We start from the raw sequence: 14,304 nt of genomic DNA, 5'->3' as shown, positions 1-14,304 counted from the left end.
TGTCAAAGAGAGCAATGTAATGGAGCAAAAACAGCTACCAGCTGAAAAGGAACCTTACATTTACCACCTGCTGGAGTGATGCTTATCTATTATCCTAATCAATACTATAAAAACTCAAAGTTTAACTAACACAGGCAGGATATCTGTAACAAACTTTAGTGTCATATAATAAAGAGGATCTCAAGTGATTAACATTTGGGGTCTTGGTTGAGAAAATACTGCCACACAAAAATCAAAAAGGCATGGGATCCTTCCGCTACACAGTCAAATCTTCAGTTTCACTTGCAAATAAACATAAACTTTAGCAAATGTGTTTATTAATGCCCGCGTTATACATACTTCAGTGAAAAAAATATAATAAAGCATTTTTGGTTGATAAACCTTGTATGTGCTAAGCCACAACACCATCGACAATTATCTGCAGAGAACTCTCAAAGGCAGTCACACCCTTAGGTATATAGATTCTTTTTTTATATACAAACATATCATACAGTGGCACTTACGTACTCAAGTGGTCCAGCAGATTTCGGCCAGACAAATGTAATCCGAAAAAGGTGCTTCACTTGAAACAGTTGCTGAGGGAATTGAGCTTCAACACTCACACAGCTAGTTTAATTTTGAGTATGTATAAACTGCCAAAATGAGGGTGTAGGGATTGGACTACTAACTGTGCTTAAAAGGTGCAAAGAATGGGAAGGTTGATGGCAAAGCAACCTTAGAAGGCTGTTTAATGTGAAGTCCGGACCAATTTAAAAACGGGGACGGGGGAAATTAGAGAGCATAAAGTGTGGCGACAAATACATCAGAACTAAACATTACTAGGTTTTGAAACATTGCAAAGGAAAATGAGGCACAGCACTTCATTCTTCAACAACTGGTTGTAAATACTGGAAACCACTGTAAATAAAACAGCAAAATTCACTTCAATTTTTGGGCATCTTCTGCATAAGCATTTCCAGATCGAGTAGTTCAAGTAAATATTCGTATCTTAAAAGGCCAGTATTACTCAACTACATTTTTGGTCATCCATCCAAGCAAGGCAGCTGGAATTAAGTCTTTCAAATGATTGTTCCTTAAAGATAAGAGTCAATAAAGAAATATGCTCATTGCTGTCTTTCTAACAAATCACTAATCCATTTGTCACAACGAAGTCGCCAACCTTTTTTCCAAAGAACAAACGTCTTCCGATTCATACCATTGGTGCCTTTACTTGGTCAGATAACAAGGAACAGACTTGAACTAACATCTAGCCCACAGCACAATTCAGTCCCAAACCACACACATGTAGTCATTGGCCACAGAAGTGTGCAGTTCTTCTAGTTGTAGTTGAGTCACAGCACACTGTCGATATGGCTCACACCACTCGAGAGGTTTAAATCGAGACTTCTTGGAATGTTGCGTTCTACTGAAATTGTAAACAGTCGGGGCAATGTGTCTGAGGTTCAAAAAATACACATTTCCTTTAAAGGCGATCGGTTAAAACGCAAGCACTACATCCACATGAATCAATCTAAGCGATTTGGAATTGTTGAAAGGTGCTCATAAGCATGGTTTATAATCTTCACAGGAACTCTAGTGCAGTTTTTAATCCCAAGTCAAATGACTCGTAAAAACAGGTAATAAGAGAAAGTCTGAGTGAAATTCGCACTCTTCTCTTACGATTTCAGACCGCTTGAGCTGTATGACCAAAGATGCAGAAAGACGTTGAACGTGTAGTGAGTTTTCCACTAGAGCCAGCACCAGAACAGCAGCTATTCCATTTCGGACCTTGTACACATCATGTCTCTGCCTTTGGATTTAAGTTGGCAATGGGACTGTTTAAACTTAAACTGCATTGGCAGGTGTACCATTCTGAGTCACTGCATTCAGGTTTGCGGTACTTGCTTGATGACTGAAGGTTCTATGGGAAGCAACACCCACTTCAAATACCTCATGAATAGCTTTGCGGAAACAGTGAAAATTGTAGTCTATCAAACCTATGCATAGATAAAAAAAAAAAAGTTATGAGAATTTAAACTTGAAAATGCATTACCATACAAAGAGAATGACACATTTTGAAAGCTATTAATATTCTCAGTATAAATATGCCACTATGTATTTTACAGTTTTATTTAATTTTCACAATTCTGTTAAAACAGTTTAGGCAGTGATTTGATATGTAGGTCATGGGCACTCAAATGCTCCAAGGTGATTTGATATGTAGGTCATGGGCACTCAAATGCTCCAAGGTGACCAAAAGATAACAAGGTCATTAACTGAATAGGTCTTAACAGCTTGGATCCAGGGATCAATAACTGCTGCAAGCATGTAGCTCAGTGGTTCTTAACCTGTGTTCCGAAGACACCTGGAGGTCCACAAAACCTATGAAGAGAATCTGCGCCTGCTTAGAAAATTAAATATTAACAGATTAATCAGCTGTATACAAAAAGGGAAGCAAAATGTACAACAGAATATTTTAAAACATTCTGTAAATGTGAAGTAATTTGAAACTGAAGTCTAAAAAAGAGAACTACTCAGGCGATCCATTAAATAAGAACCCAATATACTAACGTTGGTGGCGCCATGTTTATACAGCTTCTACTTTCTTAGTAAGAACTGTGCGTTTGCTGGACAACATAAACATTGGGATGGTGACAGACTGATTTTATGCATCCTCTCAGGAAAGGTTTGTCTATAGCCCTGCTAGCTCACAGTACCACCATAGGTAAACAAACCTGGAAAGGCTACAAACTGATTGGGCAACCTCAGAACATGGCAGCTCAGACTCCAAAGAATCGTGGGCCGTCATTAGCACCGCGGCGCCGTGCGCCGTGCGCCCCCCGCCCCCCTACACCGCGGCGAAGGGGCTAAAGCATAGTGCTCCTCGGATTTTAACACAGAAATGTATGTAAATAAATAATAACAGCATCCATGCTTCCGTGCGGAGGTCATTGTATCCTCTTGTGATAGTTGAGTAGCCTTATCGACGAACAAACAACAACTTTTGCACGTTGTGCGTTTAGGCCCTGAACTTAATATTCAAGGTATAGTAATAGTGTGCCTACAAAGTATAAATGTAAGTAATATTTTCGAGAAACCAATCCTGCACTGTCACACAAGCAAATGTGTGTCAAAAGTCATTGCGTAGAAATAAGGGCAACTTAAGGAAAGTATGCATGTAAAATGGCAGTGTTTCTTTTTGGGCTTAACACAGCCATGTCACCGGAGGAGAGGGAGGGGGACGGACTAGCTGCTGGCCCTGGGCTGCTGGCATCTTTGCTTTTGGACTGAGCTGGAGACTGTAGGGAGAAGACCCTGCCCTGGGTACTGATGGAGGTCCTGGACCTGTGAGAGTTGGTCCCAAGCCTGCCCCAAGAAAAAACCAACAAATTCTTCCTTCACAATAATCACAGGGTGAACCCCCACAGCAACACACCCAGCTGAGGGTCAGAGCGATACTCCTGAGGACCTCACTCGGGCTCATCACTAAAGGCTTTCTCCTACAACTATTTCAAGAGGTGTAGGATGACATTAAGGTGGTCAATATGGACCTCCAACAAGGCTTGTGCGCCCTTAAGTGGGACCTCAATGAGCATGTGGAACAAACTGAACAATTTATGGACAAACAAACTTGAGCGTGCAAAGCACTGCATAAAAGTATCTGATCAGCAAATTAGCTTAAAGGAGAAATTGGAAGATCTTCAGAATAGGTACGGTTGCAACAATATTCGCTTTCAGGTAGTCCCAACTAGTGTCTCAGAGGCTCATTTCCCACGTACCTCACACCTCTTCCAAACCATCTGGAAAGAAGCAATGGCAACCCCATCTATTTGGCAAGGATGAATAGAGTGGTGCCTTTCTGCAGAGTAAGGAAAGACACACCGGATGTTCTAACCCACATTCACTGCTTCACATAAAAAGAAGAGATTATGCTCAAAGATTGTTGAGGTTCAATCTTATTCAATAGTGCACAGCTAGTCCTTTTTTAGGATCTATCGGCTAGCACCATTGCAAAACTGCGCAACTTTAATCCTGTTATGGACTTCCTGATGTCTTGTGATAAAAACTATAGGTGGGCACATCCTTTCTGCATTTTCTATACTTGGGAGATCTGCACCCACGTCACAGCCTCCCTCCAGGAAGTTAAACAGATCCTGAATTTGTCAGTTGACAGTCTAGTGGTTCTGGCTGGCAGAGACATTTTTGGCATGAGGGGAGGCGTCAGCCAAGTTCCAGCTTCTGGAACACATCAAACAGACTGCCATTGATGAAGCAAAGAGGGAACAACAATCAGATGAATGTTGTGGCCCCGGTTCAGCAAGAGGCACCATGGACCTCTCTTGTCGGGATCACAACTGCTACTTAGGGCTTCCCCCTTTGTGTGGGCTGGGCCAGGCAGTGGTGGGGTGGGATTACTTCATAGTGTCATCAGTGCCACTAACCCTCCCATTCTCATTTTCTTTGCCGGGAGGTGGAAGCTTCCATGCTCATGGTATGGTATCTCACTTTGATGGTTCTATCGGGTTTGTTTACACAAACTGTTTGGCGATTAATGAGGTTTCACATTTCTGAAAGTTTGACGGGGTGGGGGGTTTGCACACAGACTACCACTCACTCCAAAAAGTACGTATTGGCGCGGGGTAGACATTTGCCCTCTCTTCCTTACAGTTACTGGAACCTAACTACTACATAAACTCAATTGAAAGCAGTCACCTATAAAGTCAGAGGGGGTCCAAAATAAAAACTAAAATCCAGGGCAAATAGGTGAAATTGACTATATTTGAGCACATATTTACTTTCCGTGGGAAACTCATCTCTTAGGGACAGACACACAGGCTGTGATCCCAAGCATTCCAATGGTAATACCACATATCTTCTTGTTCTAAAAAGACAGACACAGCGAGTACCATCTTACAGGTCAGTGAACTTTATTGAACATATTTGTTTGGCTTCAATCTATGCCCAAAAGCATAGGAAGGAAGTTTTTTGAGGCACACACTCCAGATAATTGTTGCTTTGGTGAAGGTCCTCAGCGTCGTTCTGCATGCCTCCCAGGAAAGATCACACCAGAGCCATTGCAGGACCTTGAGGATATTGTCGAAGGTGTGGGCTTGGCTCGCTGGAGTTGCTCAATGCTTGGCACACATGCCACCTCCTCACTATAGATAACTCTCACTACTCATCCGCAAACTGCACTTATGCTCAGATCAGCCTTCTTTTGTCGGACAAGAGGCTCGAGCACATCATAGCAGAGGCAGATCAACTCCCCCAAACGGCCACTGACCATACCAGTGGCTCGCTGACCCTTTAATGGGAGAGGGTTGGAGATAACAACAACAGGGGACATAGCGCTGTATCGATTCCCTTCTTTGAGACCTGCTGGTAGTATCCAAGATATGCCAGAAGCTGATAGAAGACCAGACTCTCAATGACACAGAGAACGTAGACAAATGCGCAGCTTGGATTTCCCTCAAAGCAGCTATAAGGAGGAACTTCATCCAGGAAACAGCTAGACTTAAGCACATTCGTGACCTCACCAGATCCCAGTTTACTTTAGAATTGGCGGCCCTTGAACAACAACATAAATGTTCACCTTCCAATGTGGTGGAAGGTCTTGGCAGTGCGGGGTCAGTTACACACACTGGAGCTAGACAGCCAATTATATCGTCACAAGATTTTGGGCCAGTTTCCATGAGGGGGCCAGCAAACTTGATATTATGTTTTCTCACAAACTGAGGGACACCAACACTGCAGGTTTACTGTTGAAATCCCAAATGCTGACACCATGCACATTACCAGAGAGGGAGGGATCTCCAAGCCTCCATTCCTTCTATTAGTCCTTGTATGCAGCCTACTTAATATCTTCCATCCGCCGCTCCTGAGATCAGTCACCCAACCTTAATTCTCTGTAGACTTTGCTGTGGAACTCGATGAACTCATCTGACCTGCCGATGTTTTGGCAGCCATTAATCCTTCTTATAGCACAGAGCTCCAACAGGTTTAGTCCGCGTCTTCTATAAACGTTTTGCTCCTCAACTCCATCCTACCCTAATCAATACCTTCATGACAGAGAGAAGAGACGCCATGCATTGCTGAGATATTTATTTAGTTGATTCCCAAAACCAGCATGGACCTAACCCATTTCAAAAAGGAGGTGGTCTTGAGCCCACTGCCTCACCTCCCAGAACTTCATTTGCCCAACTAGTAAATGCAGTGCATGATAACACTTATTTCAGTAGTAGTCTCATTGTTCACCCTTGTTGGTGCAGCCTGTGCTGTGTAACTCTAGACCAGCGTTTCTGGATTAATAATTCATCAGTAGAGAGCAATAAGTCATTATGAAGGTGCGGGGAACGCTGCTCAAAATCTGCTCAGGTCTCTGTACGAAAAAGGGTGAAAAATGCCACTCAAGTGTTAGCATGCACTTCATTTACCATGATGCATTGGGGCGAACAGAGTGCAGGGATGTGAGGTAGTCTGCTTCCACCCTCTTTTTGTTTGGAAAAGGCTCCCTTGAGCTAATGAGGTGACTAGTTCTGGCTGATGCACCTGCGCCCAGTGAGCGGTACAGAGACCAGAGAAGACTTCAAGCAGTTTGGGATTCTGTGGCTGTCAAACCCAACAGTGTCTGATCTCGTCTCCCTCTCTCTTCACATCAATCGTACACAACACGTAGTCGCTTCGGGACAGCCGACACAGGTCTTCCAGATACGGAGAGAGAGGGATTGTTTTCACCTGCAGGACTTCTACGCTGAGGGCCAACTGCAAACCTTCGAAGAGATCAAACATGAATATGGCATTCCAGAAGCCAAGCACTTTCATTACCTAGAAATTGGCTACTGGGTGTCACACAGTAATGTCAAAGCTCATGCTACGAGCGCACCTGCACTCTTTGAGAAATTCCTCTTGCACCTCTCCTCCTTCAAAAACGTGGGGCCTAATTTAGAGTTTGGCAGATGTGATACTCCATCACAACCGTGACAAGATATCCCGTCCATCGTATTACAAGAGCATTATATTTAGAGGCGCTTGTAACAGAGGATGAGACATCAATCACGTTTGTGAAGCAAGTATCCAATTCACCAAACTCTAAACTAGGCCCACGTCTTTAGCATTTAAGGCATACTCAACAAACAGGGGACGGCAGGTAAAATCATCCTTTGATTTACACTGGGAGAATGATCTTATATTAGAAGCCAGATGGTGGCAAGAGGAGTTCCTCTGCACTAAATTTCGCTTGCCATACTAGTGGCAGGTAAATCCTCTATAATTGTGATATGCTGGCATCTTACGCCAAATCATCAATTACACCTACCCCCAGACTTGCGAATGGGGAGATATAGGCACCCTCATGCTGTGGTCATTTCTCAGACAGGGAAACCTTTGGGATGCTATCTTTCTTGCAATCTCCAAGATCCAGGGCTGAAACCTAGACAAGCTCCCTGAACTGGTCCAGTTTAGTAGATCCTTTACAGGATATTATCCACTCCATTCCAGTGCAAGCAAATAAATAAATATCCCATCTCACCCTCGCTGCCAAGTTCACCATTTCTTCTCTTTGGGGGAAACCAACCACCCCTCCATGTGAATTTGGGTTCCACAAGCTCTGGAACCAGTTGGGCAGGAGACAATTGCAAATGACTTAGTGGACACACCTAAGATCTTTTACAAACTATTGGGTCCTGTCATTTCATACTGTAATGCGGGGTTCCAGGATAAGACATACCCACAGACACTAGGATGCTTGATCCTGCACTGTTGCCACGCTTTAGATTCTTTGAAGCACTCGATACTGATGTGTAATATATTGCTGTTTACCATGCCACTGTTCTGGTGTGGGGGTGGGATAATGTGGGAGGGAGGTGGGAATGGGAGGTTACTGTTTGAGGTGGTTTTTACCCTCATAGATGCTCGGAAACATCCCTCCCCAGTGCTGCGCTGTCCATTGGAACTAGTGCTGAATGGACGTCCAATGGTCGTGCGCAGCGCTGCCGTCGGCCAATGCACCGAGGCAGCACTTAAGGGGTTACTGTAGGCCTAGTTGTTTATTTGTAAATGTATCTATAAAAACAGTAGAAACATAAAAAAATTAAGTTAGAATCCTCAGATCGATTCATAGGAACAGGGCAAGTGCATCAAACAGAATATAGTAGGGACAATGACTGGCCTCAATTGAAATTAGAAGGGCTTCCAACTTCCCAAAATGTAAAAAAATATATATTGGTTTGTGAATTAAATCCAATATTTGATCACTTGTATATTTGTTTGATGAAAACTGGTTTCATAGTCTTTTTGTATTGTTTTGGTTTTTAGTTCAAAGGCTTTGGACAGGGTTCCCAGCTTTAAGTAACTACTCAGTAGGTCCCTGGACTCCAATACTGATTCAATAGGTCCCTCCCCCCCCCCCCCCGGGTCACAGTAATGGTTAAGTTGGGGTCCAAAGAAGTCAAAAGGGTAAGAAGCACTGATGTAGACTATACCAGTGGTGGGGCAACACACTGAAAAAATAAAGTACATGGCTCTATAAAGAGACAGCAGCCTTGATTTCGAAAGTCAGAAAACAACCAGAAACTTGCATTTACCCCATGGGTTGCAAGAACACTACAAAAGACCTTTGTCACATTTCAATTCAAATAAAAGTCCAAGGTATGTATGAGGTCTTCTGGTCTGGATTCATGCATGTAAGGATGATTGGAGTGTTGAATCTCACAGCAGCAACCATGTTACAAAAACGGATTTAACCTCTCCCTACAACCCCACGAACAACCAGCTTTACATTTTTTGAATTCCTTTATATTTACAGTTTTTGCTGATTGTTATGGATGAATACGCAGAGAATGTCAATTTACCCATCTGTATTCAATTTATATTTGAAGAAAAAAAATAGACATGCCAATTCTCTCCTAGACTCTTTTGGGAATTACATATCCGTCTATTTTACACAAATCTACATCGACTATAAGCTCAACTTTGTCATTACAAAGCCTCTTTTCACTTAACTCATTAAAAAGAGGCCAACCATTTCCATTATTTTCACCAATATACCCCCTTGAACAGCCAGCTCATAATCAACTTTCTGAATTGTCTAATTACTCACCCACATGACAGGAATATTGCCCATCCACTTCTCTCTACAATTAAGCGGCCAGATTTCTCTACCAGTGGAAATATTACAACTGTAAATGTAAATCTTGTAATCTATCCACTAAACTACCCCCTTAATTTAAGACTCCATCATACTCCTCTTGGTTCTAGCCATAGACCATTGTATAATATTGACAAAACACACCTCACCTACATTCCATATCCATCAATGGAAAAGGGATGTGTTTGCTTCAAACACAAGGCCACAAGGCACCCTTTGAAACTGATAAAGATTCAAGCAGTGTGACAGATGAAATCAAAGGTTGGTAATCCTCTTAAATTATTGCCTGGTGGTATGGTGAAGATATGTTCATTACACTGCAGACCTGAACTGCTCCACATTTCTTAAATTGGCTCCGGATTTCTTTAGCCTTTTTAACTCTTCTTAAAGTAGTTCATGCATAACATTAGGAACACTTCTCACCACATGTACTATAAATTAGCTCTCTTTAGTACTAGATTGTTTATAATCATAAACTCTCAAACACCTTCTGGAACCTCTCCACTTAGTCTTAAACCTCATCTAAAAAAACTAACACCACCTGTTCTGTGGTACGGTGACTGAGTTTGTTCCAGCTGTCATAGCAAATGATCACCATTTATGCCACACACAATTCATCTTTCAATCACCAAACACTTTCTCCCACCTCTGATTACCAATAAGGCATTACATCTTTCCCATTCTCACTTTCTTTATTCACTTCACTCAACTCCAATACATTTCTCTATTACCTAGTTCTGTAATTCCACAGCATAGAAACAAACAGTTGTGGGAAATCTACCCTCACCGTAAAAAGCACCCCTTTGACACTACTTCCACAAATAAAATAACTCAAATCCACCACTTCCCTGTGCCCACTGGGAGGTTTCAAATGTCCGTTCAAAGAGAAGCTTCGAACCACAGTCTGACACTGTACTCACCAGGGGCTAATGGTGTTCTAGTGCCTAATCCCTGCACAAGTGGTTACTCAGCACTAAAATATTAATTATGTTGATTTGGAGGACTTGCTCAACCAAGAGTGTTTCTCCTGGGCTATTCCAGAGGGATTAATGCAGAGAGGCACTTAATGAAGATCAGCTTCGTCACCTGCACAACAAATGTGAGCGTTTCTGCGTTCCTTCAGAAGATGCTGGAGAGACGTTCTTTGAATGATACTTCAGTAACTGCTGAAACTGTTTTTCTATCTCCACAAATTGCAGATGGTCCAATTGAAGATGTTCAATTGTCACCAACCTATTTACCAGTCTCTTCACAAACCTACTACTCAGAAAGATCCCTTTCCTCCAAGCCCCCCTACATAATGTTATTACCAGTTATATCCTAGCTGTGTTGAGGTGTGACCAAGATGGCAGCTGGGCAAGACGTGTAGCTTTGAGCTCAGCCTGAGGCCCTGCAGGTCTCACCATTTATCCAATACAGAGGGGCACCAGACCCTATAAACTACTAGAGCGCTACCGCGGATTAGGCGCTCTGTAGGGCGGCCCACTACCAATGGATGGGAGTCCTCTTTTGGACAAGTTAATAGTGCAAAGGCCTGGCTGCGACGAAACAGGAGGAGCAGTTACAGTCCTAGTTATTGGTGCTACGGACGAGGGTAGCCTGCAGTCGGCGTTTGGTCCTCTTGGGCCGCAGACATTAATTTGAGGATTCGAGATTTGGTGTCCCTGCCAGTTTTCAAGTGTGGGCGGTGACTGCTCGCAGCGGGGATGGCAGCCAGCGAAGGCTCCAGGAAGTAGAAAGCATTGCACCTGGTAAGGTTGGGGGTTCATACAACAGTACTTCCTCTTCGTCCTCCAGCCTCGCTGGAAATACCGGCTTGTTTTTGTTACTACAGGTTTCCATTAAGGGGCATTTTCTGAGCTATCCTGCATTAATGCACTTTGAAGGAGCCGGTGCCGGAGAGATTTGAATGCAACTTGGAGCCAAACTGCATCTTGGATCCTCTAGCAAAGGGTGGGTATGTTAATTTCTCCCCCATCCCCCACAACTACATACCACCAGATCGCCCACCGCCACCTACACAACTATAAATATTTGCAATGTAGATTTTACTGTGCTTAAGGGGTTAAAAGGGATACTGGGCATGAGGCGAGGCACTAAGGAGAAATGAGTTGCTGAACAATGGGCATCTGGATGCTCTCTGGTCTGTCACTCATGTGAGTTTAGTGGGACGAGGCCTCTGATGCGCAGGGCAGAGCAGAGTAGGTCAATTGGTAGACCTTTGTGTTAGGGCAAGAATCCAGCTCTGCATCCGTAAGTGCTGGACACCTGGCCTGTCTTCAGTAGACACACCTCAATAGAGCTGATTTTTAAAAGGTAGCTATTGGAGCATTGGAGGAGGTAAATATGTGGCACCTCATACTCTGTCTCTGCCAGAGGCACACTGATATGGATTGCCTCCTCCAGAGCCCCTATGTGGTGAAACAGCAGTATTGATCCAGAGGGTGGGTATGTGGTGCTGGAGGGGCTGTTGGGAGCCACTGTCTGTGTTGCTGTCTACACTCCAAATGTTAATCAATCTGACAGCCTGCCTCCATCTTTCATACAGTATTTGCAATTGGGGTGGCGGAGGTGATTTTAACTGCTTATGTGACATGGACTTGGGCACATCCAGTCCACCCCTCCCTGGCACTGTGGGTTTTAAATTGATGCTCTACTTTCAAAAGTGGATGGAACATAGGCAACTGCACAAGGTGTGGTTACCCAAGCATACAGATGCTCTGGAGTACTCCTTATATTCCCTGGCCCACCAGAGCATACTAGAACGGATTTATTCTTCTGTAACAATGCATTGTGGCCAAAGATAGCGGCGCTAAATATCTAGGCAGCATATCTGCAGACCACAATCTAATTATTTGTGCAGACTTTGAAGAAGGGGCTGACGGGGAGTCACAATAAGGAAACTTCTGGACTGAGGCATTGTTGTATACCCCATTTCAGCAGACAGTCGAGACATGGATAGGCTCTGAGATGGTAGAAGCGCCTGCCCAATGGTGTGTTAGTGCCCGCCTGCCATGCTGGTCTGTCTATCAGGACCAGGTGACATCTCTTTACAGCTGCTCTCACACGCAGATGAACACTGGACTTCAGAAATGTAAGTGAATTATCTGCCTTGAACATCTCTTGCACCTTTAAAAAATATATATTTATTTCCTCTGTAGAATGCATTGAAAGTTAAATCTCTTGTAGTTTTCAAAGAGGACATGCAATAATAGCGATACTAATTTAAGGATGTCTCTTCCTTTGAGTTTTGTACATCCTCAGCAGAGGATGGATACTTAACGCTTTTTACCTGTTCCTTTTAGCTAGGCAAATTTACCACAAGAGCACACTCCCAGACTTGCTTTTAGAGGTTTACCATTTACTACTAGAGGCCAAAATTTAGGTAATGTGCCTGTCAGCCCGTTCTGTTCGCTACTTCTATTGATTTTGCACAGTCTTGAAACAGGAATGAAAATGGCGCCTTAACCATTTAAATAATGTCGTGAGATTCACCCCGGACATCTGTGACACTTCACCAGTCCTAGGATGCACCTTTCCTCATCTTGCCATTTCTTGCTCCTTCTACTCGTCTTACCCTTTGTTTTGTTCTTTCTCATCATCCGTTATGGTCTGTATGTTTTGTTTGTGCATTTTTTTATTTGATTGTAGGCTAACCTTTTGCCACATGTCTTAGAGTACTACTGAATTTGTGAAGTTGTGGCTTCGCAGTCTGGGATGTTGCCACCTGGTTAGTGACTGCAATTAATTTAGCAGTTAAGTGGATACTCCCTAAAGAATCCCCTACGAAAGCTAACAATCTGCAGATCGATTTTTTTCTCAAATAGATGGGAACTCTGTTCTGAAAAGGGCACCTTACAGACGGTGTGCATCACTTACAGGGGAAACTCATGAAATCCGTCAAGTAAGCCTGAAATGATTTGTTCAGTGCAGCAAAGTTTTGAAGTTTGCTTCATGTTGTTCGATCTTCAGGTATGTTCTTCTCTGAAGTTTGCTGGATCCTAGTGCTTTAACGCCTTTTAACTCTCACCTACATTTACTCAGCAAGCCATGCTGCAGTGTTTGACATCTGCTGATCTACTTCTTGACTTGTACATCATTATATGTGCACACTTATGTGCATTATCCAAGAACACGTTGAACAGAGCAACATTTTCTCCAATTACAAAAAAACTATTCTTATGCAAAGTACATTTCCTTCCATTTCTGTGTTCGCCATAAAATAATAAAAATATATTTCTATAAAACAATTCCCACCAGGATTCCATAAGCTTAGAATTCTTACATAAAGAAAAAAAGTTTGATTGGTTCAGGACAGGTAAGTAGCTCATAGCCCCAAAATGCTGCACGTTGATAGTTAATATTTCAGTTCATTTTTCTGTACTCTGTGAGTAGGATTTCACATAAATGGGGTGTTGGTTTTTTTTTTATTCTGATGCCCGACCTACTATGGCTCCTGAGCAACTGGCCCAAGTACCCTTTCAGCACTGGACTCTTAGAAATAGCATGTGTCTAGCAGTCCAAGGCTCCCTGGGGAGTTTGGGAGGGCGAAAGGTAGATGCAGCTGGTGACCACAGGCTCGCACTCAAAGTATGTGCAATAGCAGCATTAAATTGTCCACTCAAATACTCACTTTTATGGGTTCCAGAGTAGCGTGCTACTCACCAATGAAGCACCTCAAACCCCCATCAAGGGGTAGCAAGCGCTGCATAAATACAAACCTCTTTCCCTCTTCTATCCTGCAACCTACCCTTCTCTAGCCAAATAAATAAATAACATCAACCCCTCAAATTACTTCATACTTCACTATACAAATTTTTTTTTCAACACTAATCCTTTCATGGGTTCCAGAGTAGCGTCCTACTCGCCAGAGAAAGCGATCCAGCACTCATCAGGGGTAACAGGTGCTACATGAATGCAAACCTTTCTTCACTTTTATTTCTCCGCTACCCTTCTCACTTCAAATAACTGACTAATATTCACCACTCAAATTACTTTTATATTTCACCATATTAATTTCTGAATCCAAATAACTGACTAACTTATAACTGACTAACCTATCCACCACTTAAAATGTACATGCATGTTTCATTATACTAATTCAACACTAATACTAATGGGTCCTGGAGTAGAGTGCTACTCGCCGAAAAAGTGCTTTGACGCGTCGTCAGGGGGAGTAA

At 43.0% G+C, this 14,304-nt stretch overlaps 1 protein-coding gene across 3 annotated transcripts in view; it reads right to left on the bottom strand.

Moving 5' to 3' along the window:
* Nucleotides 1-300: 300 nt before the first annotated feature.
* The window catches only part of RRAGC (Ras related GTP binding C), a 136,869-nt gene continuing 122,865 nt past the window's right edge, over nucleotides 301-14,304 (bottom strand). For all 3 annotated transcript variants that reach the window (XM_086956432.1, XM_086956433.1, XM_086956431.1), the window contains one exon: nucleotides 301-1,976. In XM_086956432.1, the coding sequence (XP_086812558.1) occupies nucleotides 1,825-1,976 (152 nt within the window). In that variant the 3' untranslated portion in view covers nucleotides 301-1,824. The remainder of the gene's footprint in view (nucleotides 1,977-14,304) is intronic.

Source organism: Lissotriton vulgaris, chromosome 2_1 (assembly GCF_964263255.1).
Source record: "Lissotriton vulgaris chromosome 2_1, aLisVul1.2, whole genome shotgun sequence".
Classification (NCBI taxonomy): domain Eukaryota; kingdom Metazoa; phylum Chordata; class Amphibia; order Caudata; family Salamandridae; genus Lissotriton; species Lissotriton vulgaris.
Note: the sequence above shows the minus strand (reverse complement) of the source record. Positions and strands in the feature narration are given on the sequence as shown.